Source organism: Phycodurus eques, chromosome 15 (assembly GCF_024500275.1).
Source record: "Phycodurus eques isolate BA_2022a chromosome 15, UOR_Pequ_1.1, whole genome shotgun sequence".
NCBI lineage: Eukaryota > Metazoa > Chordata > Actinopteri > Syngnathiformes > Syngnathidae > Phycodurus > Phycodurus eques.
Genome location: NC_084539.1, coordinates 6,421,222 through 6,446,544, shown reverse-complemented (window position 1 = coordinate 6,446,544; position 25,323 = coordinate 6,421,222). Strand labels below are relative to the sequence as shown.

Genomic DNA, 25,323 nt, shown 5'->3' with positions numbered 1-25,323 from the left:
TTGACCAAAACCAGTGTAAACTGGAGGATATTGGTTTAGCTTGACTATGTTTCTGTCAGGTTGTCAATTTGGGGAAGACATTTGGGAAATGACTTCCTATACAGTACATTATAGCGTGGGATTACAGGAACGCAGAGCGGATTTCAGCCACTGTTTAGAAAAATGGCATCCTGAGTTTTCTAAGATGCGAAAACCACTCGGCTTGGCAGAGAGCCCCGGTTCTATTGCAAAGAAAATGTGCTTCGACATTGTGCTCACATACGTTGTACATATACATATCCGCTGTACTTCACTGAATTGGAGAAAAACTTGCAGTTCTACAAGTTGGCTCAGACTGTGAGGAAGGTTTATGTGCCTGGAAGGGTACTACTGTATGTGTAAGTGTTTGTTTTTGTGCTTCCATATTAAGCCATCTCCTAACTTGAAGAATCGTTGAATTGTATGCCTTTTGTCTTTGGTAAGATTTTAATTTTAAATCGTGCTTGTAAAATAAAAATTATAGCATGTGTTGAGTTTTGAGCTCATAGGGAAATTAATTTGGTTTGCTGTCAATGTGTTTGAAATTGAGGGTAAAATTAGTTCAGTGGAAAAAAAGGTGAAAAAGGTTGTCAAGAAATAAGAATGTTGTCTGATGTTTTCATTACTGATAAATCCTTCGATGTTCTTTCGTTTGGTAATAAGTAACCCAGGTTTTGGACATTGGATGAAATGTCCATTCATTCTAAGCACATTTTGTAGTCATAAAACTTTCATTGGTTACTCCATTGGTTGGTTCCTAGCTTATATTGCATAATAGAAAACATATTGTCCTCTTGTCTTTGGTATTTGGGCTAGTGTGTCAGTTTCTTGTCCCAAATGAGACACCAGCAGTGAAGAATTGAACTTTTTTTTTGGTCGTTTTGCTTTGCTCTCAGGCAGAGTTTACCCTTAAGCTTCTGAATGGATTCGTGATGACTTTGAAAAAGGCGGTTTGGCTACAAGTCGTCACAGTGAGCAGCCCCTCTCGCAGTTTGTCATCTTTAACAAACGCAAACAGACAAACAAAAAAACAAAAAGTAAAAACTTTGGTTTCCCAGTTTCCACTCCTTGCTCGGCTCAGGCTAAACCTTGACCCAACCCAACCCTACCCAACCCAACCCTCCTCCCTGCCATCTACCCCTCCACCTATTATCACGCTTTGGTACAAGTGCTGGACGCTGAAGATTGGGCGCCGGGACTGGCTCCGTCGTCTGTCCATTTGTCCAGGCTCCGGCGGCGGGCGTTCATGAAGAAGTTGCTGACGGTGGTAAGTTCGAGGCCCAGCTGCTGCGAGATGGTGAGCTGCATCTCTTTGGAAGGCCGCTTGTTTTCTTTGAAGATGGCCAGCAGAGTTCGCCGCTGCAGGTCAGTGAAGACCAACCGGGATTTCTTTGGTGTATTGTTCCGCTCCTTCGCTGTGTCTTGCTCCTTCCGTTTGCACGCTATAAAGGATGGGGAAAACCAGACAATAACAAAGTAAAAATGTTAGCTTTGCGCATTCTTTTACAAGTAGTATAAACTCATCTTGTACTATACTGTATAATACACACGACTTACATAAAGCTTAGGCTATTGGGCTTTCGTGTGAAATTTCCTGATGAACCTAAAACTATAACTTTAATATGTAAGTTTTTGTACTTTTTGCACAAGTTGCTATTCTCTTAACAAGGAGCTGAACAGCAAAATTCACAGCATGTATTTGAGCCAGGAAATGACGCAACGCATGTCCTAGTCCAATTAGAAGTAGTATGTAAATACAAGCAGCCCTCCTCATCATGCTGTTCACAATTTGACATCATGAGACCAAGACGACACCGAACAACTGATCAGCAGTTCCTCGCCACCTTGAGCTTTTAAACACAATGTTCTCAGACAGAATTGGTCACCGCGCTAAGAGCGTCACAGAGTGTCATCAGCTGGTTGCCACCAAAATGCAGAGAGACTGGAAGAGTCACAGAAAGGCATAGAAGTGGACATTCTTTGAAATTATTTAAAAAAAAACACCTCTTGTGAATTTTGTCGTTTAGCTTCTTGTTAGAGAACAGCAATTTGTGCAAAAGTACTAAAACACTCAACAGAAAATTGTAGAGGAGGTCAAATTAAGTTGACCTGTAAAGGTTACAGGGCACTATATATTCTTCCTGAAATTTCACCCAGAAAGTCGAATGTCCCTAACTTTTTTTGAGGACTAGCTTGAGTTGCCACATGCAACAGAAGCCCTGTGTTCCACTGTTCATAAATGTATGTGACAGTCCCTCGTAAGTGCACGCCAGCGTTTTTCCGAAAGACATATTAGGCGGGAAAGATGATGTGATTGTTTCTCTCTCCAATTTTTTTTTAATGAAAAACAGGTCCCGTGCAAACAGGGCTTGAGTTTCTGTGGATTTCTGATAAAAGGAGCAGGAAAATACATGGTATACATAATGTATATTTTTCTAAAATGCCAAGGAAAAAAAACAATGGAGTACTTGCTCATTCATCACAGTACATCATAGCAATCCTCATATCCCATGCAATTACTGTAATTTAGTCCCTTAGCAGCCTTTAGTTTAGTGCCTTGTCTCACCCTCTCTGATATCAATTATTTATTCTACTGGTTGTTATTAGATTACTACATTGTTATGAATTGTGTTGTATTTTGGGATTGAATTCTTTGTAAGGGTTATTTTCATATAATTTGACCAATAACAGTAAAGACACCTATATATATGTATATATATATGTATATATATTATATATAAAATAATAATAATAATTCTACTTGAGCAATTTTTTATGCCACCTACATTTAATATGGGTAAATGTCTGTGGCTGAAACAGCCACGCTCAAAGTCCATAGATCCATCCATTCTTTGAGCCGCTTATCGTATTTTCAAAATGACTGATGACTTTTAGGCATTCATAATAAAGGCAATCCTTACTGACAAAGCAAATGGTGGTGGCCCATTGAAAGACACTTCTTTTTATAACGGTAAAGACAAAAGTGCAAAATGGTACAGACATACAGCTTCATAAAAAGTTGTGTGAGTTGCGCAATTTACATGTACGTATTGCCCTGTAAACTCTGTGGTCACAAGTGCATGAATAATCATATACTGTACTCTTGTCTTTATACAATCATGATAAGGGCAAAGACATGCAATTGTTCCGACACTTTCACAAAGTCATCCATGATCATTAATATCTCTGAAATAACACCCTTCATTTTATTGTCTGCTATTGTGTGTATACAAAATGGCTGCCTTATCCTGCCACTTCAGCTCACAGATCCCTTTGGTGTATTGAAACCATGACGCGCGCTCCAGTGGCATTAACGATCGAGACAGCTTGAGTGACAAAGAAGCACCCTTGCCTCTTCTACTCTTCCTTCTCTCTCATTTCCCTCATTCATCAAATCCTCAAAGTATTCTTTCCATCTATCCAGCACACTACTGGCACCAGTCAACACATTTCCATCTCTATCCTTAATCATCCTAACCCTGTTGCACATCCTTCCCATCTCGATCCCTCTGTCTGGCCAACCTGTAGAGAACCTTTTCTCCTTGTTTAAGGTCCGATCTGGCATGTATATGCCATACATACATACATATGATGTCATCATATGCCTCTTGTTTGGCCTTCGCCACCTCTACCTTTGCCGTACGTCGCATCTCAAGGTATTCCTTTCTCCTCTCCTCGGTCCTCTGTGTCCCACTTCTTCTTAGGTAACCTTTTTCCTTGTATGATTTCCTGTACTGTGATGTTCCACCACCAAGTCTCCTTCCCTCCTTTCCTGCCAGAAGATACACCAAGTACTCTCCTGCCTGTCTTTCCGATCACCTTGGCTGCAGTGGTCCAGTCTTTTGAAAGCTAATCCTGTCCACCGAGAGCCTGTCTCACCTCTTCACGAAAAGCTGCACAACACTCGTCCTGTCTCAGCTACCACCACATGGTTTTCTGCTCTGCCTTTGTCTTCTTAATCTTCCTCCCCACCACCAGAGTCATCTGACACACCACCACCCTATGCTGTCGAGCCACACTCACCAGTCAGGAACCTGCGTGCTTCTACCTCCGCTCTTGTAGGTCACCCCATGTTCCTCCCTCTTCTGGAAGAAATATTCACTACAGCCATTTCCATCTTGTTAGGAAAGTCTACCACCATCTGTCCCTCCAAGTTCCTTTCCTTGGATGACATACTTACCAGTTACTTCTTCATCACCCCCATTTCCTTCACCAGCATGTCCATTACAATCTGCACCAATCACAACTCTCTCTCTGTCTGGGATGCTCAGAACTACTTTGTCGAGCTCCTTCTGGAATTTCTCTTTCACATCCCAACAGTGTGGCGTAGCCACTAATCACATTATGCACAACCCCTACTCCATTTCTCTGCCCATCTACACCATGGTAAAATAATATGAACTTTGCCCCTAAACTAGCCAGCCTTACTGTCTTTCCACCTGGTCTCCTGGACACACAATATATAAAACTTTCTCCTCAACATCATGTCAGCCAACTCCTGTGTTTTTGCTGTCATAGATCCAACTTTCAAAGCCCCCACAATCAGGCTCTGTGCTTTCCTCGTCTCTTTCCACCTAAGAACCCGCTTTTCACCTCTCCTTCGTCTTTGACCCTTAACAATTAAAACAATTAACTTTATCTTAGCGCTATCAGCCTAAAAAGGTATATTTAATGAAATATTACAATTATTTAACAATAACAAAATCTGATTTTTTTCCCCCATGTGTATATCCACAAGCAGGCCTACCATGACCACCAAAAAGCCTACTTTAAGGTATAGCCATAGAGCCATAGCCAGATCCCAATTTCACTCCGTTAAATTAATAACCTCTCCGGGAACACAAAGCAGTTGTTTTCCACAGTCAATCACCTACTGAAACCTCAGATCAGCACCACCAACAGTATCCAAACCGAGGAGCATTCTAATAGGCTCATGGACGTCTTTTCCAGCATAGTGGAATCTATCCGCTCAGCCTTTCCTCCACCTTCCTTCTCAGCACCAGTACACACCTTTCCTCTGCCCCTTGGCACATATTCACAACTCATTAAGGTAATGTAGCAGGAGGTTGAGGGTATCTTATAGGAAATGAGAGTGTCTACTTGTTCCCAGGATCCTCTTCCATTGCTTAAAACAAACATCACAGGCATAAGCACACTCATCACTGCCATAATAAAAACTTCTGTACACCGTGGCCATGTCCATTCAGCTCAAAAAACGGCCATTATTTGCCCACACCTCAAAAATCCTCTTTAGATCCTGGAAACCTGAAAATAACCCTGACCCAACACCAATCTGCCTTTTTAAAATGTATTCTTATTATTTGTTTTTTTGTCGAGAGCGGTTCAGTGGACAGGACACTACCCACACCGAGGCACCCTGGGTGGCCCACCAGCCCCACCGAGGCACCCCAAAACCGGCCACCGGGGGAGGTGGCAGCGGCCCAACGCCATCCCCCCAGCCAAACACCACGCACTCCCCCACTGCCGCGCGCGACCCGCCACCGCCATCCCCCAAGGAGAGAGAGACACCCTCCACTAACCTGCAGGGCCCGCCAATGTAGCCAGTCCCTGCCCAGCCAGAGGGCGAAAAAGTGTCCCCCGCTTTGATGGAAAGGAGGGCGGGCAGGGACGCCCAACAGGGGAACTATAAGGGGTCACCCAGGAGAGCAGCCAAGGGGCATGTGAGGGGAGCGCCCAACCCGAGGAGCCATCCAGCCAGAGGGGCCCAGCCCCAGGAGCACTGCCATGAGCATAGTGGAAACCCACCTCCCCCACTTTTACTATGACTGTCAGGTCCCTGACTGGCCCACAGCCAAACCCCGCCGACCGAAATCCCACCGCCCACCAGATATCAGTGTATGTAGTGTATTTAAAAAATCGGAATGGGTGTGTGTAATGCATTAAAAGAAAATCATCAATCAGCCGTTCCACACATACTGTAATCAGTACGATAAATTTCAATCCAGCTTCCGAATAGCATACAGTACCGTGACAGCTCTTATGAGGGTTACCAACGATCTGCTGATGGCCGCTGACCATGACTCGCCTTCTCTCCTTGTTCTCCTTGACCTCTCCGCTACCTTTGATCCATCCATCCATCCATCCATCCATCCATCCATCCATTCATTTTCTGAGCCGCTTCTCCTCTCTAGGGTCGAGGGCGTGCTGGAGCCTAACCCAGCTAACCCAGGAGGCGGGGTACACCCTGAATTGGTTGCCAGCCAATCGCAGGGCACATACAAACAAACAACCAATCGCACTCACATTCACACCTACGGACAATTTAGAGTTGTCAATTAGCATACCTTGCATGTTTTGGGGATGTGGGAGGAAACCGGAGTGCCCGGAGAAAACCCACACAGGCATGGGGAGAACATGCAAACTCCACACAGGCGGGGCCGGATTGAACCCCGGTCCTCAGAACTGGGAGGCAGACGCTCTAACCAGTCGTCCACCGTGCCGCCTGCCTTTGATACAGTGGTCAAACCCAGTTCTCCTCCATCACAAGCATTACTATTTCTGGCCACAACATTTCCCTCCCCACTATGTCACAAATCTGTGTGTTAAGTTTGACTCTCATATTTTATTTTACTCCTACTGTACATTTGCCATTGCGTTTTTGGGGTCTCAGGCAGAAGCCTGCAGAAACTTCAGCACATCTAGAACTGTGATGCCAAGGATCTTGACAAGGACTCACAAATACAACTACATTTCACTCATTCTTCACACCTTCCTCCACTGGCTGCCTGTCTGCTATCGAATCCACTACGAACTCTGCCTATGTACCCACCAGTGTCTTCACGGTAATCCTCCTCCATATCTCAGTGAAGCTTCTCACTCCAACACCCACTCCCTACACCAGCTCAGGACTAAACTCGCCACCAGAGGAGACAGGACCTTCCAAGCAGTGGTACCACTTCTCTCGAATGCCCTCCCTGAGGCCCTGAGGGCTTCACAAGGTGTGGAGATGTAAAAAAAAACAACAACTAAAAACTATCCATCCATCCATCCATCCATTTTCTGAGCCGCTTCTCCTCACTAGGGTCATGTGCGTGCTGGAGCCTATCCCAGCTACCGTCGGGCAGGAGGCGGGGTACATCCTGAACTGGTTGCCAGCCAATCGCAGACTAAAAACTACGTTAAACTCTTTTTAAAAATGCTCATTAGCTTTTTGACCTCCATTCTTGACTTTTCTCTTCCAAGTGTGTTTTTATCCTATCCAGTTGTTTGCTGTAACCTCTGAATTATTTTAAACCTGAAGTATGTAACTATGTTTTGTTAAAAAAAAGTCCTTTTCACCCATGCCACTACTAGTGGAGATGACACAATGCTGATTAAGCCTATTAATGCCTTTAACATCTAGCTGTATTTTTATTCAGTACAGTAGAACCTCGATAGAACAGACTAATAGGGCCGGGGGCGTCGTCTGATATAAGATCATTGTCCATTACATTGAAGCACTTTTTCTTAGGCCATAAGCCCCCATATTAATGTACAGTATCAAAATTATTGGCCCAAAACGCCCAGTCCAGCACAATGATATTTTAAATAATTACAAAGCAAGGTCGAAAATGTTTTAAAGTTTCACATTTTATCTAAACATACCACGCCAGGTGTACTTTGGTCATGGTGACATGATACCATACAGTACTCATCAAAGGTGAGTCGCTTTCATGGGCCCAGAGGAATTAGTGTGCTTCCTAGTTCCAAATCTGTTGCCAAAGGCAAATGGCTTGATTGAAAAAAACTGTGACAGTACCAAAAAGAGCATGTTTCAGACTCCAAAGACTTGTTTTTTTTGTATTCCTCCTCCAACACTGCAGCCATGCCGCTCTGTCTGCTGCGCTCTACACACAATAGACACAATAGATCATCATCACCACGTGGCCGCTACGACAATACCCCACATTCAACATGGCTGCCACGTTAGGCATGGGAGGCATGTCTTTTAGAATTGGATCTAGTCATACTGTATTTCTGTGATCCGGAAATACGTCAGTGCCATTCTCAGCCTGCATTGTGCCACAGCATCAGTAAAAACAGCGGCCAATTCTGAAACTAACAGACTTTGTCAATGGCATTTTAAGTGACAAATGGAAACTATTTTTGGACACCTTGTTCAGTCCCGGAAGTCCGTTTTATCTGATATCTGTTATATTGGGTCCATTATATCCAATCAAAGTGAGTCATGACAGCTGCGCGCGACTCATGTTTGCATGACCGACTACGAAAAACAACAGCTTTAACATGCAGTGTGGTTTTGTCACTGCCCAAACTTGGATATTTCAGCCTACTTCTAACTTGAGAAAACAGATGTTTTTGCTCTCGTTTTGGCTGTCCATATGACAACTGTAGCCTGATTTTACAGTGACAATTAACTGTTGAACATTTTCTGGGTTATGTTCTGTTCTCGCATCTGTCCCACTGACTCTCTCTCTCTCTCTCTCTCTCTCTCTCGCTTTCTCTCTCTCTCTGTTTGTCTCACACATACACAAACAAACACACACACACACGCGCACACTTTATCAATAAGTCTGGTCAGCAAACAGCTTCTTCATTCAATCATTTTAGTGGATAAAGCAAATAATGTTTCATTAAGGCCCTATGCATGTGTTGTTGTTTTTTTACCACTTCAAAATTGAAATGGTGGCAGGTGTGTGCGGATTCCCAGTTTGAACGTGATCTGGACAGATCAAATCCTTAATCCGTATCCCATTCTTACAAACTAGGGCTCATTTTATACGTGTAACCCTCTATCCAATGATGAGCAGTCTGTGGTGTGGGATTCAGAAGCCCAAATATGCATTTTTTATTTAAATTTTTATATCATAGCCTTTTCTATATATATTTTTTTTGTTTTTAAATGTTTGTCATGTAAAGCATATTGAGTTACCTTGTGTAGGAAATGCGCAATATAAATTATTGCTTCACTTTTGTGTGTCCTGTTGATTAGCTTCATCTATAGGATGTCTCTTATCAAGTTTTTGGATGCAAAGCAGTGTGTGTCGGTGGTGCTACAGTCTTGGATCAACATATTGGTCGCCGTATAAAACTGTAAAAAAAAAAACACCAAAGCTGCAAAATCTTTTGTGAACCCAAGTAAACACTGGACCAAACACGGTGTCAGAGTGTTAAAGACGTGTGGTAAATATTTTTCCATTTCCAATGCGATGTGTAGATTTGGTCTTCCTATATTACCTTAAAATATGTTTATTTTACGTGATTATATGTCGGTGTTGCAGATGATGAAATCTTTGAACTGCCAAACATCAGAGCCTGACTCTGATAATGAAGAGGAGCTGGAAATACAAGGGCTTAAAAGGAAACAAAAACCTATGTAAGTCCAAATAGCAATCTGATTTTAATGTTAAAATGCGACAATTTCTTGGCCAGTAATGAATATTTCTTTGTATTAAAAGCCACCGCTTGGGCGTCACAGATGGTGAAAGCGATGAGGAAGGTGTTCCTCAAAACAACCAGGCCCAATCACCACTGCCATCAAAATCCAATTTGACTTCCAGTAAAACTCAGCAGTGGGCGGCACGATGACCGACTGGTTAGTACATCTGTCTCACAGTTCTGAGGACCCGGGTCCAAATCCGGCCTCACCTGTGTGGTGTTTGCATGTTCTCCCCGTGCCTGCGGTGGTTTTCTCCGTGTACTCCGGTTTCCTCCCACTTCCCAAAATCATGCATGGTAGGTTGATTGAAGACTCTAAATTGCTCATAGGTGTGAATGTGAGCGCGAACGGTTGTTTCTTTATATGTGCCCTGCGATGGGCTGGCGACCAGTTCAGAGTGTACCCCGCCTCTCGCCCAGAGTCAGCTGGGATAGGCTCCAGCACTCCCGGGACCTTCGTGAGGGTAAGTGGTATGGAAAACAAATGAATGAATGAATAAAACTCAGCAATCCCAGTCATGCTCTGCGGCATCAGTACCATCTCCTTGTCAATCAGCACTTCCTGAGTCCTTATCGTCACTTCCACCACATGTGTCATCTCGTTGCTGGTCATCATCACAGGAGTCAGTTCCATCAATAATACCACCACTATCATCCCCTGGGACATTCTCCAAGGTAAATAAAACATGACTATTGATTGTGCATAGTTTTACTGTCACCAAAAAACTAGAAAATTGTAAATTTTTGTTGAGTGTTTTTGGAATTCAACGGTTCTTCATATTTCTCGTTTCTTTAAATCCGTGACAGAGATGGCAAATTCCACCCTCACACTGGTCGACTCTGAGTTCATCAACGCTCATCTTCACGCCCGGTGTCTCCACCTCATCGCTCAGCATCACCTTGCCCTCGTAAGTTTCCACGACTAAACTTTCATGTTCAATGTTTTTGTATTGATTCTTACTTCTGTCAGTTGCAGATCTACCATTCCTCTTTCGATCATGTTGTTTGTACGGGACCATAAACAACTAATCCCGCAAATACTTGTTTCCCATGATCAGCCTTTGTTTTTTGAATCACTGACTGGCATATCATTTAGTCCTCAAGTAATGTATCAACAATTTTGATACTCTTCTCTCTCTTTCTCAGCTGCTGAACTTCACATGCTTGCACTGATGAAAGAAATAAAGCACCAGCTAACACAGCTGACTGCCATGGTAAACTTGATTCCTGGAAGGAACGTTGATGAAAGTTTACCCGAAGGCATTTAGTTTCATTTTTGGCTCACTGGAGGAGGTGGAACACTATGAGGAGTGGCTGAAAGAACCATCAAATTCTTCACGGAAAAACAACTTGGTCTGAAATGACTTGTTTTAACATTTTAAACATTAGAGCAACCAGACACTTAACACTATAATTATCCTTCAAATCACTCTTGATGTGAACGCTGATTCGCATCTTCTGCAGAATCTGCACTTTGGGATGCTGACTAACTTCTGACTTACAGTGTGTTGTTTGAGGGATGCTTTTTCATGCAGGTTCGTTTTTTCATACAAAGCAAATATTGAATGCTAATTTCAGGGCTGGGCGATTTGTGATTGCAATAAATTTTGCGTAGATCAGAGCATGTAGCATCATACCTCGAATGATAATGTTTAAAATCTGAAGTGTTTTGTTCCCGAGGGGGCAATCTTTTGTGATCTCTTTTTTTCACCATATCACCCAAACCTAGCTCATTCCTCTTTTCATACCAGATTGATGGCAAGCATTATTTTTTGGGGATAGATTTGATATTGGACTGCCCCATAATTGCTGGTGGTTGTCACGTAACGCTTAATGTATGTTGAGCTTGATACCACTGGATGAGTAACTCCTGACAGAGGGGTGGAACACTTACATGTGGAGAGTGTCTGAGTTTTTGTTTTTAATCAATGATTTACTTAAAATAATAAAACAAAAACCTGTGGTGATTTTTATTTTTTTAAATTTAAAAAAACGTTTTTTTTAAATTTTATTCTGCTCCACAGACTGACAAATACTCTTGGCAAGATTTAGTTTTTACAATGTGAACATGCAGAATTGAACTTATTTGCAAAACTTGAATCTTCGTTCACAAATGAAAATGTTGTAAATAAATTTTGATTTTGCTATCTGGGGTTACTTCTGAACAAAGTCACATGCCAATTATACGAGGGAGATTTAGTTTTATAAATTGTACTTAATATATTTTATTTGTTTATTTCCACCTCCCCTCTCAAAAAGAGACACAAATAAATCAGGTGAATTGTACAAATTTTATTTTATTTGATATTCATGCTTTGATTTAAAAAATGATTCATAAGTTACTCACTAGTTGCTCAGTACTTGAGTGTTTTTTTGACTGAGTACTTTCTTACTCTTACTCAGGCAATTATTTGGTGGACTACTTTTTACTTTTACTTGAGCCATATTATTCTAAAGTAACAGTACTCTTACTTGCGTACAATATTTGGCTACTCTACCCACATCTGATGGCAAGGCAGTAACGCATTTTACCTAGCAATGGACAGACCGCGGCCCCTTGTCTTTTGTAAAAAGTTCACTAAACATTATTTTGTGTTTCTGTAGCAGAAAATAATCATACAATATTACTGTGTAGGTGAAAATGATCATAATAATAATAATAATCCCAAAAACATGCATGGTAGGTTGATTGAAGACTCTAAATCGCCGTTAGGTGTGAATGTGTGGACGAATGGTTGTTAATTTATATGTGCCTTGCGATTGGCTGGCGACCAGTTCAGGGTGTACCCCGCCTCTCGCCCGAAGATGACTGGGATAGGCTCCAGCACGCCCGCGACCCTTGTGAGGATAAAGCGGTACAGAAAATGGATGGATGAAAAACATGCATTAATTGGAGACTCTAAATTGCCCGTAGGTATGAATGTGAGTGCGGAATGGTTGTTTGTTTGTATGTGCCCTGCGATTGGCTGGCAACCAGTTCAGGGTGTACCCCGCCTCCTGCCCGATGACAGCTGGGATAGGCTCCAGCATGCCCGCGACCCTAGTGAGGAGAAGCGGCTCAGAAAATGGGTGGGGGTGGGGTGGGTGGGATGGAATTGCCACAAATGAACAACACCTCTTTCTGAGGACCCCTTAGCTACCCAACTAGCTGCCTGATGTTAAGTACATGCACAGAACAATGCATGCACAAAGGCAGCAACAATAGGGAATGACTCACTCTGTCTGCATTGTACCGCCTGGGACATTTCTCTCTGATATCTTCATCACAAATGCAGACAGGCTTTGATGATAAAAGAAAACAATAAAAGCCATCTGCCGTAACCAAAATCCATTCATCTTCCCGAGGATCCCTTAGATGCCCAACAAGGTGCCTTACCTAAAATAAATGAAGTACAGCATGCACAAAACGCAGCAATAATCGTGAATTTACTTTACTTTAATTTAATAGCCTCTTCCGAAGACTCCGTCTTTTTTCCCCTCCACTGGCTGTCCTTCAAAACAGAATGAAAGTGTTGCAAATTATTATTATCATATATTTGTATATTATTTTATATGATTATAAATTTATATATATATTATATAGTACAAATATATGATATATATATATTGACTAATTGTATCGCTCCCATACTGAATCGTATCGTATCGTATCGTTACACCCTTAAAGATATCGTTTTTTAATTGAATAGTAACCTGTGTATCTAGATCTAGATATGTATCGAATCGGCCTCATCCCAGAGGTTCCCAACCCTGCATGCAGTTGCGAATTCCTAATTGGAATAGTGAAATAATAAAACATAAATTGGATAATGCAGTACACCAGTATGTTGTGCTGACGCGATCTAAGTGTACCAAAACAATGGAAAAACTGTATGATTTGAAGTACTTCTATAAGCTCAAGTCTGAACGGGTCTTGAAAGCATACATCTGTTCGGTAGCTGATGAAGAACAACATTTAGCCTAAAACAATGAACTAACAATTAGAAGGTACGTCCGTCTCTCTCCGGTTTTCTGCTTCCTGTAGCTTAATAAAATGCAGCTCAGCAGCAGTTTTCACCAGACAATGTTTGAAAAAAAAAAAAAAAGGTGCAGACAAGTCAAGTGTCAAATGTAAAAGGAGAGGCATCACAATCACTCAGACACACGCACACAAACACAACCGCTGCCATCAATGAACAAGGAGCACGCTTGAGTGATTCAATCAGGGTTTTTTTTTCACCCTCTGATCGGGGGTTACAGTGAGGATCAAATACGCAATTATATTATTCAAAAGGGGTTTACCGGTCTGAGAACAAGGGGTAGGGTTGAGAATAAAGTGGTTGGTGAGCGTTAAAGGGGAAGGGTGTATTCTTTAAAGGTGAGACAGGATCAATACGATCAATAAGGCAGGGTTACTCTGTCTTTCATCAGCTCGCTGCCGTCAATAAGAGTGTTGCTAAATGCGTCTATAAGCACAGACAGTATCAGCGGAAAATATGGAAAATCACTTGGATAGTTTACCTCCTTCGTCTCAGTTATCGTAATACATAGACTACTATAGTAACATCATAGTCACAGTCCCCTGCTGATTATGCTGCAATCAATTTTGTTATGTCAGTATTATTCCACCCTATATTATTGGCCACAATAGGAGGAGACTGGCAGTCAATTCTTTCTTCCTCCAAGTACAACATACATTAATGTAGGAACACGCTGATCCTTTTATGCAGCAATTGCTTAAGCTGTTCTCTCTTTCGAGGCCATTTAAAAAAGCATTTCCATTTGTCCCCATGTGACTCCAAGGCTCAACTAACCTACAGACTTGGGCCCCCGAGTGATAGCACTGATGAACTGACATAATACTTGGATTAGAGTTGAAAGTCCACATGATGTGGATTCAGCACTTAACAAAAAAAATACTAATTACCTGCAAATAGTCACAGATAGCTCTGAAACAAGGATGAGGGGATATTTGTTGTATGTAATCTTTTTCCTTTGGTCTTGTTGTGGCTTATACTGTAAGTAAGTGTATGTCTCACTCAAAACAAAACAGAAATGTTACTAAAATAAAACTAAACTAAGTATTAAAGTGACGACTCAAAAATACCCTTCCACATTTCTTGTTTTTGGCGTAAAATGTTATGATCTGACAGCATGTTTAATAAAAGCTGATTACCTGCGCTTTTGTAGTTCAGACATTACATAAAAGCACACCTGCTTAGATATTGCAAATAAAAACTTGCTGACCAAGCCTTTATGTCTCCCAGCCTTGAGGCATTATTCCAGCCTTTTCTCTATACACTCACCCGGAGAGTTGATTAAAGCGTTCAGCCTCAAGAGCTGCTAACATACAACAAACAGCAGTTTTTAAGAGTCCAGGGTGTCCAAATGTTCTTTTATTGACACATTAAAGAGAAATACAGATTTTAAAAAAAACGGATGTTGTGTGGATAAGGACAGAGGTAGAGACATACATATAGGAGTAGAAAGAGAAATGTAGAAGAGAAGGAGATATGAGTAAACAGAGGAAAAGGAAGGACACAACTACAGTATATGACCAAAAACACTTGAGATAATGGGAGAGTGAATTCCAAGTTGAGTAGAAAAAAGACAGACAGTGAAATAGTACTGTAACATTTTTTTTAGCCTCACCCCATTTCACCAGATTTATTTATGCATTTATGCATTTATTTATTGATTGATTGATTTATTCCTTCAGGTCTTTTTATTTTTATTTTCAAAAGTAACTCCATATTAATGAATAGCTGTACAAAACAACCAAAACACTCTTGGCAGGATTTAGTAGGGCTGCCATTTTACATCCACAGTTCCTCAGGGAAGATACAATACCGCCATATCAATTTTGACATCACACCTGAGTTTGAAAATGTGAAAGACCCCACACAGACAAGGGGGTGCAATGGTGTTGTCAAGATGACCAACACAGCACACTACACGAACAATGATGTGTTCACAGACAATCGTGTCTTATCACCCCACATAAGGGCCCTGGCGTAATACCTACACTGGCCTGTGAGAGGCAGCATTGTACCACAGGGCATCCAGACTGCAAGTACAGGAAGAAGTATAGGCAGGCATGCTAACTGTTAGCTTATGCGGTAACTACATTGCGGTTGCGAACGTTAGTTTTGTTGTGGTAAATTGCTTGGGAGACATGAAACACAATGGCGGATTTTTGGTATGTGCGACACGTGTGGTGAAACGGGACAATATTGCTGGGGGACAGATGGCAATGCGCCTCCTCATCCCCCAAAATATTTGCTACCTGCTAAATTTTCTTTTACTATGTTAAAGGCATGACCTGTGAGACACATTACTGTACAGGGAGGTAAAACACACATGATGAGTACTACTACCACGTGGGAATAATAAATGACAACATTATCAGTTAACAACTGTAGTCATCTTAATGGCACCATTGGTGTGTTGGATTTGGAATCATTTTATTCATATTTGATCTCTTCGTCAGTCGTGAAAGCCGTTTACGTGACATGCCACTTGGGCTGCACGATATTGGGGGAAAAAAATGACATTGCGATTTTTTTTTCTTAAACCTGCGATATATATTGCAATATGAAATAATAGAGGATCAGTGTTGGGAAAGAAATAAGTAGTTGATAGAATAAGTTTCACAAATAACCCCTAAAATACAGCAGTGTTGGGAAAGTTCATTTTTTACGCCAAGTAGTTCAGTTCACAATTCCGCAAATGATCTAGTTGAGTTCCTAATTCCTAATTCAAAATTTTGAACTAAGTTCACCGATCCAAAAATGAACGAGTTCATAGTTCTTTTTTTCTTTTCTTTTTTTTTTTTTTTTAATATTGTATATTGCTGAACAGCGATTACCCTCAAGATGCTGGTATTTCCTTTCCCCATTGTTGCCACTCATTCAGTCCACACAAGTAGCCAGCTGCAGCTTTCACCCTACAATCTCGAAAACATGAGGAAATTAGTTTTTCTTGAGTGGTGTTTTTTTTTTTTTAAATGAGCAATTATAACACAAAGAAGACTGGTCCTTAACACGCAACACAGTATGATAGGAACGAAATGACATACATAACTGCACTCCCAGCAGCTTTGGCTGACTATATTAACAAAATATTTTATCTTCTCTCCTCTTATATTACAAAACAAAAGAAATGTAATATTTTCACAGTGTAATTCTACAAGCAATTAAAATAAAAACAATTCTATTGCACACACGTATACCGCGATGACGAAGCTCAAACAATATACCGTGCAGCCATATATGCCACACATGCTGGCGTGCTGGTATGGTTGCTGGGCAACGCTGATCAGGAGCTGGCCACTCGCTTTACTGATGGCCTTCCAAATGCGGATTAAATTAAATATATTGTACATTATTTATAGTATAGTAGAGTATAGAGTAATAATGCAAAACCACATGCTCCTTGTAAGTAGCCTCCTCGAGGAGCGGTGCCCACGTCTCACTGGACGGACACCACTTCCGTATATCCGCACAGGGTTAATTTCACAATTAAAGTGTGACATATTTCCACAGTGGATTTCAATGGCATTGACATGTCTCAGGAGAACGCCACATTCTGGGAATTCTACCCACCTGCAGACTTCAATGAGTCATGCCTCTCAAGTAGGTGTGGGTAAAAATATCAACTGCACTTTTTCTTCCCACAATTCGATATCGATTGGGCAAATCTGCTAAATCGATTCACCTCCTCGCCACTGCGAGGCGCTGTGCATGTGGTTCGCGTTGTACGGACGGAACCCAAACTCAAGGGCTACTCAAGCAGACAGCAGCTGCAGTAGCAGCAGCGTGCGAGTTCTACTTTTGAATCTGACGTTTGGGGTCATTTTGGATTCCCCTGTAAATCCAGAACACAGAAAACTCCAACCACAATACCCAATTCCAAGACGGAAACACGGTAGAAGTCGGCGTCCCGGAACTCTACACGGCAGTAAGACAGTGGTTTTGGAGTCATTGAAGACGACAGAAAGAGCGACTGACCCCGACGTACAAAATTATCGCTTCTCGTTACATTTCTAATGAGTGAGAATTAGAGAGTAGAGCCCCCTACACAGAAGCCACACAGGGAGGGAGCAATATAGCGCACTGAATCTGAAAATGAATCGGGTTTGACGAAGAATGTACTGGTACTAGCTTGTCTCACAATGTCGCAAGCATGCTACTTATGAGGTATTACTTAAATACCCCGCAAATGACAATAGTAAGTGTAGGAGTGTATTTTTCAATACAGAGCAGTCGTCATATTTTAACTGCTGTACGCCATATGAAAAAAAGAAGTCATTCTTGTGCATTTTTTATTACAATTTCTAAGAGGAAATAGGCATAATTTAAGTTTAAATTTAAGTTTAGTTACACTTTACCTTTTCGGTGTTTGTACATAACTCAAATAGTTTTTAGTTTTGTACTCCATATATAAAAATAAGGTCTGTGCACTTTTTTATTTTCTACATCTACATCCTACATATTTTTATTTTTACATTGCCTCAAAAATAAATATTTCAAAATTGTCAAAATGTACTCCTAATTATTTGTGTATTTTTACTTTTTACTGTATCGATATCGAAAAATTAAAATCAATATCAAATCGAATTGCAACCCTAAAGAATCGATATGGAATCAAATCATGAGGTTCTTAACAATGCCCGACCCTTCACAGAATATGGCCGAGAGAGAATCACAATCCTGAAGTGAAGGTAATGCCATTGTAAATATCGGAATGGCTGTAATCATTAGCACAATGCGGTGGCTGGGAAGTGCAAAACAATATAACGTAATTGTGAAACACTTTTGCATTTCAGAAAACAAATGAACAAAACACAAAACAAATTTACCTTTCAGAAAATAAATTCAAGTCTACAGTTTAAAATAACAAATTAACAAAAGTTGAAACAAACATCCATTTTCTGAGCCGCAGGCATGCTGGAGCCTATCCCAGCTGTCATCGGGCAGGAGGCGGGGTACACCCTGAACTGGTTGCCAGCCAATCGCAGGGCACTTACAAATAAACAAGCATTCACACCTATTGGCAATTTAGAGTCTCCAATTCATGGCATGTTTTGGGGATGTGGGAGGAAACCGGAGTGCCCGGAGAAAACCCACGCAGGAACAGGGAGAACATGCAAACTCCACACAGGCGGGGCCGGGGATTGAACCCGGGTGTGAGGCTGACGCTCTAACCAGTCTGCCACCGTGCCGCCTTGAAACAAACATACATTTTGAAAAAAAATGAGCTAAAAATAGAAATACTTTTGCATTTCAGAAAACAATTTTACACAAGCCGAAACAAAATACAAGTGACACAAACAGGAAAGGGAACGTACAATATCACAGATTGACGCCTTATTAGGAATCCCACACCCTTTCTTGGCAAGACACACCCCGCTTCAACATGATTGGCTCCTGCATCGTGGGGAGGGTAGATGTAAAAGATGACCATCCCAAATATGGATCACAATTGTACAAAATAAAATAACAAAGCTTGCTATGGTTATTTGATTAGTTTCTGAAATGTCAATTTGTTTCAACTGTTGTTCATTTGATTTCTGAAATGTAAAAGTATCTCACAATTCTTTTCATACTGTTTTGCACGTCCCAGCCACCATGTATCAAGCTAGGACCGCCACTTTGAATCATTATTTATGCAAATGATACATGTCCCGTCCACAACTTGATTCTGATGAATGATGTTACGAACAAGTGAACCGAATCATACAAACAAACAATTTCATCTCAGTTGACACTTGCGGCGCGAAAAGCAGGAAAACGAACCAAAACATTTTTTTCTCCAAATATTGTCTTTTGAATTTCTTTGCCTCATACGTCCTTTTATCCCTCCTTTACTTTCGCTTTCATCATCACGCTTTTGTCTCCATTATTTCTCTGCCCATTGGCTTCGTCCATCCTTCTTATCTTTTTGCTTATTCTTGACTGCTTGCATCAATCTCCCCTCCTCTTTCTGCCCCTCCTATCTTTCTGACTTGCTTCATCCCTCTTTTTTCCTCTCACCATGGCTCGCCTCCTCTTGCACTCTGTATCATTTTTTTATTGCACCATTACCACTTAAGCCTGGTATCCATTACACTGAGGGCATATAAGTGCAGGGTAAGTAGTAAAGCCGTCCTTCAACATACATTTCACTGCAGGATTGTGGCGCCACATTTTGGCTCATCAAAACAGTCCGTCAGGAGCCAGCACAGCGTAGCAATTATTTTGTTCAATCTTTTATTTATTGTCACATGTGACACTGTTTCCCCCAAAGTATTAACACTATTAATTGACATTTTCTATTTTCTGCTCTAGTCAAGGTCAAACGTTCTCACAGTTCTGAGGACCCGGGTTCAAATTCCAGGTACCTCGGTTTCCTCCCACATTCCAAAACCATGCGTGGTAGGTTAATTGAAGACTCTAAATTGACCGCAGAAGTGAATGTGAGTGCGAAAGGTTGTTTGTTTATATGTGCGCTGCGATTGGCTGGCGACCAGTTCAGAGTGTACCCCGCCTCTCGCCCAGAGTCAGTCCGCGACCCTAGTGAGGAGAAACGGTATGGAAAAATGGATGGATGGATGAATACAGGTACTTTGTTTACATTACATCATCAATAAAATACTTTTTTTTTCAATATGGACCAGTCATCCACGTAAAAAGATGTCTGGCTCGCGTGTATGAGCAGAAACCAAATCAAAAAAAATCTTTTGGTGTATTTAAAGTATTGTTAACTGCATTGTGATTCTATTAATTATAATTATAATGAATTATGTTTGTTGTATACAATACTAGACTTTTATTCACCCTGACCATGCATAATGCCCGAGCAACATCTAATGCTGCATACTACAATTATATTGTTCTTTTCTCTCTTATATGGTTACCTCACAGGATGATCCAGAATTTCTGAGCGCTGATGAGCAATGATATACATTGTTTACTTTTGTGGTTGAAAGTGATGTCACACGTGCCACGAAAAGTAACATCAGTATCAGGAGATGGAGCAAACGTAACAACCGCACGATGCATAGCACTTTTCAGGCACACACTTTAAGACATACACACACACACACACACACATGCATGCGCACGCATACACACACTATATAGTAGGTTTATATTAAGGTGTGCAATATTTTAGCACTTAGCAATCAAGTCTACATAATATCCTTGTGTACGTGTGTATGTGTGAGTGTCTGTGTGGTTGCGCTTAATGCACTGTGATCATTTCTTCTTTCCACTTTGCCAACCGGAAATGCTCTCTCTGTCTCTACAGTATGTCTCCGCCCAGAAAACTCCCAAAATGTATTGCAAAGGGATTGGATTCATATTTCACATTTATATTTCATATTTCCACCAAGCAATACATTTTAGTTCAATTCAATTCTATACATTTTCATAGAGCAAATGTAATGTAGGCTACCCAAAAATGGAATCCATGCTGCACCACTTTTTTTTTTTTTTTTTTTTTTTTTTTTTTGGGCATCCTACAATTGGGGTGACAACCACAAATGTATGGTTTTAAAAGGGTGGAGCTGGACACACAGCAGCCCATTGATTGGTTAACAGAGAATCTTCACTTCCATGCAAAAACAGGAGAAGACAACAAAACGTGTCTTCTTGGAATAAACAGCCACGTGCCAAAGAGAAAAACCACAAGATGCTGGATTTCCTCCATTGTTGTTTTCTGCTAACTGTTACATTCCACTTCTTTGTTTGATTCAAAGGTGTGATTTATTGTATCGCCCGCCTGTGATGTCACACTATTTTTGCAGCCCATGGTAGAAACACCAGCTTTACACTATGACTATTGATTAAGTCAGTGAGTCACACTGACTATCCTGTTCTCTTTGTGTCCCCACGCACACACATACACCCACGCAAACACACACACACACACACACACACACACACACATGCTCGCGCCCTTGTGAAAACTTGTTTGAGATCAATCCCACATACGCTGTCCTACTGGTGGAAATACCCACGAGGAGCACTAAAAGTGTAATCACCAGTTGCTTAAAGATGTTTTTAATGTAAAGAAAAATATGGAATTACATCAGCGCAATTCAATACACTTAGCGGCTGAAGCACTTAATCATTAATGTAACTGATTGGAGATCAATATAAGCATACAATTAAGGGTGTGAATATTTGTGATTACGAGCACAACATGCAATTGTGTTATGGAGCTGTTTCACGGGGGAGTCGTCAAAAGATGGATTCCCTAAACAGTTGCGTGTCAATATACTGTATATACGTGACCACTCTGAAAAGCTTCCTCTTTGTATAATCAGTCCACCACGTAAACATGGTCACAGCATCAGACTATGGTCTATGCATGCATGTACACACTGTATCGCAAATGACAATCTGTTCTCAATAGCCTTACCTGGATAAATAAAGGTTGAATAAAATAAATGTCTTCGGTGCAATAGGCACAAAGCAGTAGCTGCAGAGTCCTCTGGCACCACAGTCTTCTCATCAGACATGTACTTGTCAGTACAAAAACTCAAATAAAACATGCCTATGTTTTTATGTACAGTAAAATAAGCTCATACCCATGGATGCTAGGCAGCATACAGACAGAAATAAATAAATAAATTACAATGAAATGATTAAAACGCATTGTTATTGTTCGTGCAACTTGCAGCTGACTAATAGAAATTGGATTCAACTGTGCATATATTTCAAACAGTGTTAGTATTCATGCCAGTATCGTGCTAGTATTTCAATTTAATGTTTCAAGAAGATTGGTTTAGACCAGCAGATTGCTGGAAATAACCCACTTTTTTGGGGGGAGGGCTAATGTTGCAACTTAACAAGCAAATACATTTTATCCCCGAACACTGTTTGCTAAAACAAAAGCCACATCTGAAAAAGGACGCTGAAAAGTTACTTATTTGGTGAGTCAGTTATCTTTGTCTGTTTGTTTATGGTTGTGCATCATTTCAGTTTGCCGTCAGAAATGTTTTTAACCATTCATACATTTGTTGTCCAAAAGTAAAACACGTTGTACTGTATTAGTACATGTGGGTACTGCCAGCAAGGGAGGACGGGTGCCAGAAAATTGTGTTCAATTCAATATGCACAAAGGATAGTTTATACTAAGTGGGGAAATGTACCCAAGAGTTTGCGATATTGTGAAATGTAAAGGATTTTGAAAAGCTTTCACATAAATTCTTAAACATAACAAAAAAGGAAATGACCAATGGTGCCAATATGAAAAACATCAACCTTCGGCATTCATTAAGGAAAGAAAGATTGCTCTACTCAAAGATCTGATATGCACTGAGTGAATTTCTATCTATCTATCTATCTATCTATCTATCTATCTATCTATCTATCTATCTATCTATCTATCTATCTATCTATCTATCTATCTATCTATCTATCTATCTATCTATCTATCTATCTATCTATCTAACCTTCTCTCTCTCTGTCTCTCTCTCTCTGTCTCTCTCTCTCTCTCTCTCTCTCTCTCTCTCTCTCTCTCTCTCTCTCTCTCTCTCCCTCTCTCCCTATCCAATGAGGAACAGGAATCCGAATTGCTAAAAGTTAGAATTTCCAAGCAAGTCTCTCTGGAGAGATAGAAGGCTTCAAGGGAAAACATTCGCTAACCTTGACTTGCTAATGTTGACAGTGAGTAAAAGTCAAAGGGAGCCCACTGTTTAGTCACACACAAAGACTAATAGATGATGAGTTAACTGGCTTCTCTGTACTCGTTCTTATCAGCTTTGTTTTTGGCGTCCTGAAGCCAGCGGCGGTCTGTCTCCCAACACACAACCCCGGCAAAGAGCAAACACAGGCAGAAAGATAATATTCCGCGATCAATCGATTGTATTGTTATTGATGATTGATCAAGAGGAAGTTGGCCAGCAATAAAGGGACACAGCAGTGAGCCTGCAAACGGCTCACTGCTGTGGCTCGTCTCTATTTTGATCAGTGCCGGTCACACAAGTTGATCAGATTTCCTTGTCTGTGAGATGCAAAGCATCAGCGCTGCAAAATGCTTAAAGTCGTACTTCTCCGACATTTTTTGACATTAAAATTCTGTTCAGTGTTTCTGATTTAATGCGGTTAAACTGGACGTACAGGTACAAAATGGGGTGCGGTGTTTGGCACAATGGTTAGGTATAGCTAATGAATGGATGTGGATCATTTGGAAGAATGTTTCAGTATGGCTATGGTAGGATGGATGTGGGTATAAACGGAGGATGGCTGGATAGCGAATGGATGGTCAGACATTTCCAGTTACTCTCTCCCGGTAACCTGTCATTATTAAAGGCAGCAATATCGACAATTGGATCCTATCCATCTAATCTAAAACCTTATCCAATGACAGATGGTATTAACTGAATGAATCCAGTTATGTGGCACAATCAAATAGAGGAGGATTTCCCTCAATCTCATAGATCTAATGCACATCAAACGAGGGCTCCTTTTAATGCTTTTACCACCAAATGTGAAGGCAAAAAATAGGAAATCTGACCGTCGATTTTCTTCATTGTCTCGTTTACGTTCCGGTTTGCTTTTGACTTATTTAGCACAAGTAGAGCCAATGATTTGCCTTAGGGTCAGCTGAAGAAACACTCTCTGGAGGGGATATAATAGTGTAAATCCTATCTATGCTTCAAAATTAAGAAATGAGCAAATTATGTGTAAATTATGTTTGATGTAGTGAACTTCAACATATATGCCGAATCCAGACAGAGGACGCAATCAATATTAGCTGTGTTGCATAAACCCCTTTGACATAACCACACACTCCGGGAGTATAAACATCTCCATAATTATGCAAGTTCCATGCATGGACTTTGTTGTATAGTCTGCAGCCACTGCAGGATTCATTCAGACAAGCAAAACACAGTTTAGTATTTAATAAGGTTGTAGTTTGCAGCGGTGTAGAGCTGGGCTGGATCCCACTGAATGGTGTTTCGAATATTTTTCTCCACTTGTGGTAAAATAAAGTTACCAAAATATTAGAAACAGCTCTCACTATGATGCGCTACAATCACTAGTAATAAATATTCATTCAATGTAAACATTTGGTTTAAAGGCAGTGTTAAATTCATGGACATTTGCTTCAGGAACATTTGCTATGTTTTTAGTGTGAATCTTAAAGTAATTTGGGTCCAGAAGTGTTTGAGCAGAGACAAACGAGTGGTACCTTGACTTGAGGGTTTTTACATTTTAGTGGCGACTTGTGGAAAAAACAAATAAACAAACATTTTTTAAAGTGCATGAAAATCGCAATGCATGACTATAGTTACAGTATTTTGGATATTTATACATAACAATTGTCAGCAGAAGTGATTTCTTCTTCCAAGTCGTTAAAATCAAAATGACATCACGGAGTGACTGTCTTGGGGGTGACATTTTTGTAAGAAAGGACGAGAATTTTGCAGAAATAAATCCAATATTATCACTCAATCTCATGATAAAACAAGAGGCATTCTTTAACATTTAAATGTGATATCATAAACAACATTTTTATTTTAAGTACCATTAAACTTACTGAGTCGAATTAAATTACTCACCTTAAATTTTAAATGTTTCTTTTTTCGCAGTATGACTGATGTCATTTGAATAGTCCTGTAAATAAACCAAGATCATTTAATCTATGTTCGAAATATTTTTTTACTAAAAAAAAACAAAAAACATTTTTGGTTTACATGTTGAGTGCATTATGGACAGCAACATTCATCTGTCTTTATCAAAGACAGATTGCTCAAGAAGTATATAATTGACACTATTCAAGTTGGCGGCATCATATCACACTGATTAGCGGATGTTTGAAGAACACAATTTTCCTGGTCAATGTCTGCCTATTCAATTACTAAATGGGTTATCCAAGACCCTACTTCTCCGAATCACTGTCACTGACCGACATTTTATGAAGAAAACATTATTT

At 40.6% G+C, this 25,323-nt stretch overlaps 1 protein-coding gene across 1 annotated transcript in view; it reads right to left on the bottom strand.

Moving 5' to 3' along the window:
• Positions 1 to 1,164: 1,164 nt before the first annotated feature.
• onecut2 (one cut homeobox 2) overlaps positions 1,165 to 25,323 on the bottom strand; it is a 35,476-nt gene continuing 11,317 nt past the window's right edge. The window contains exon 2 of the mRNA XM_061698787.1: positions 1,165 to 1,460. Coding sequence (XP_061554771.1) covers positions 1,171 to 1,460 — 290 coding nt within the window. The 3' untranslated portion in view covers positions 1,165 to 1,170. The remainder of the gene's footprint in view (positions 1,461 to 25,323) is intronic.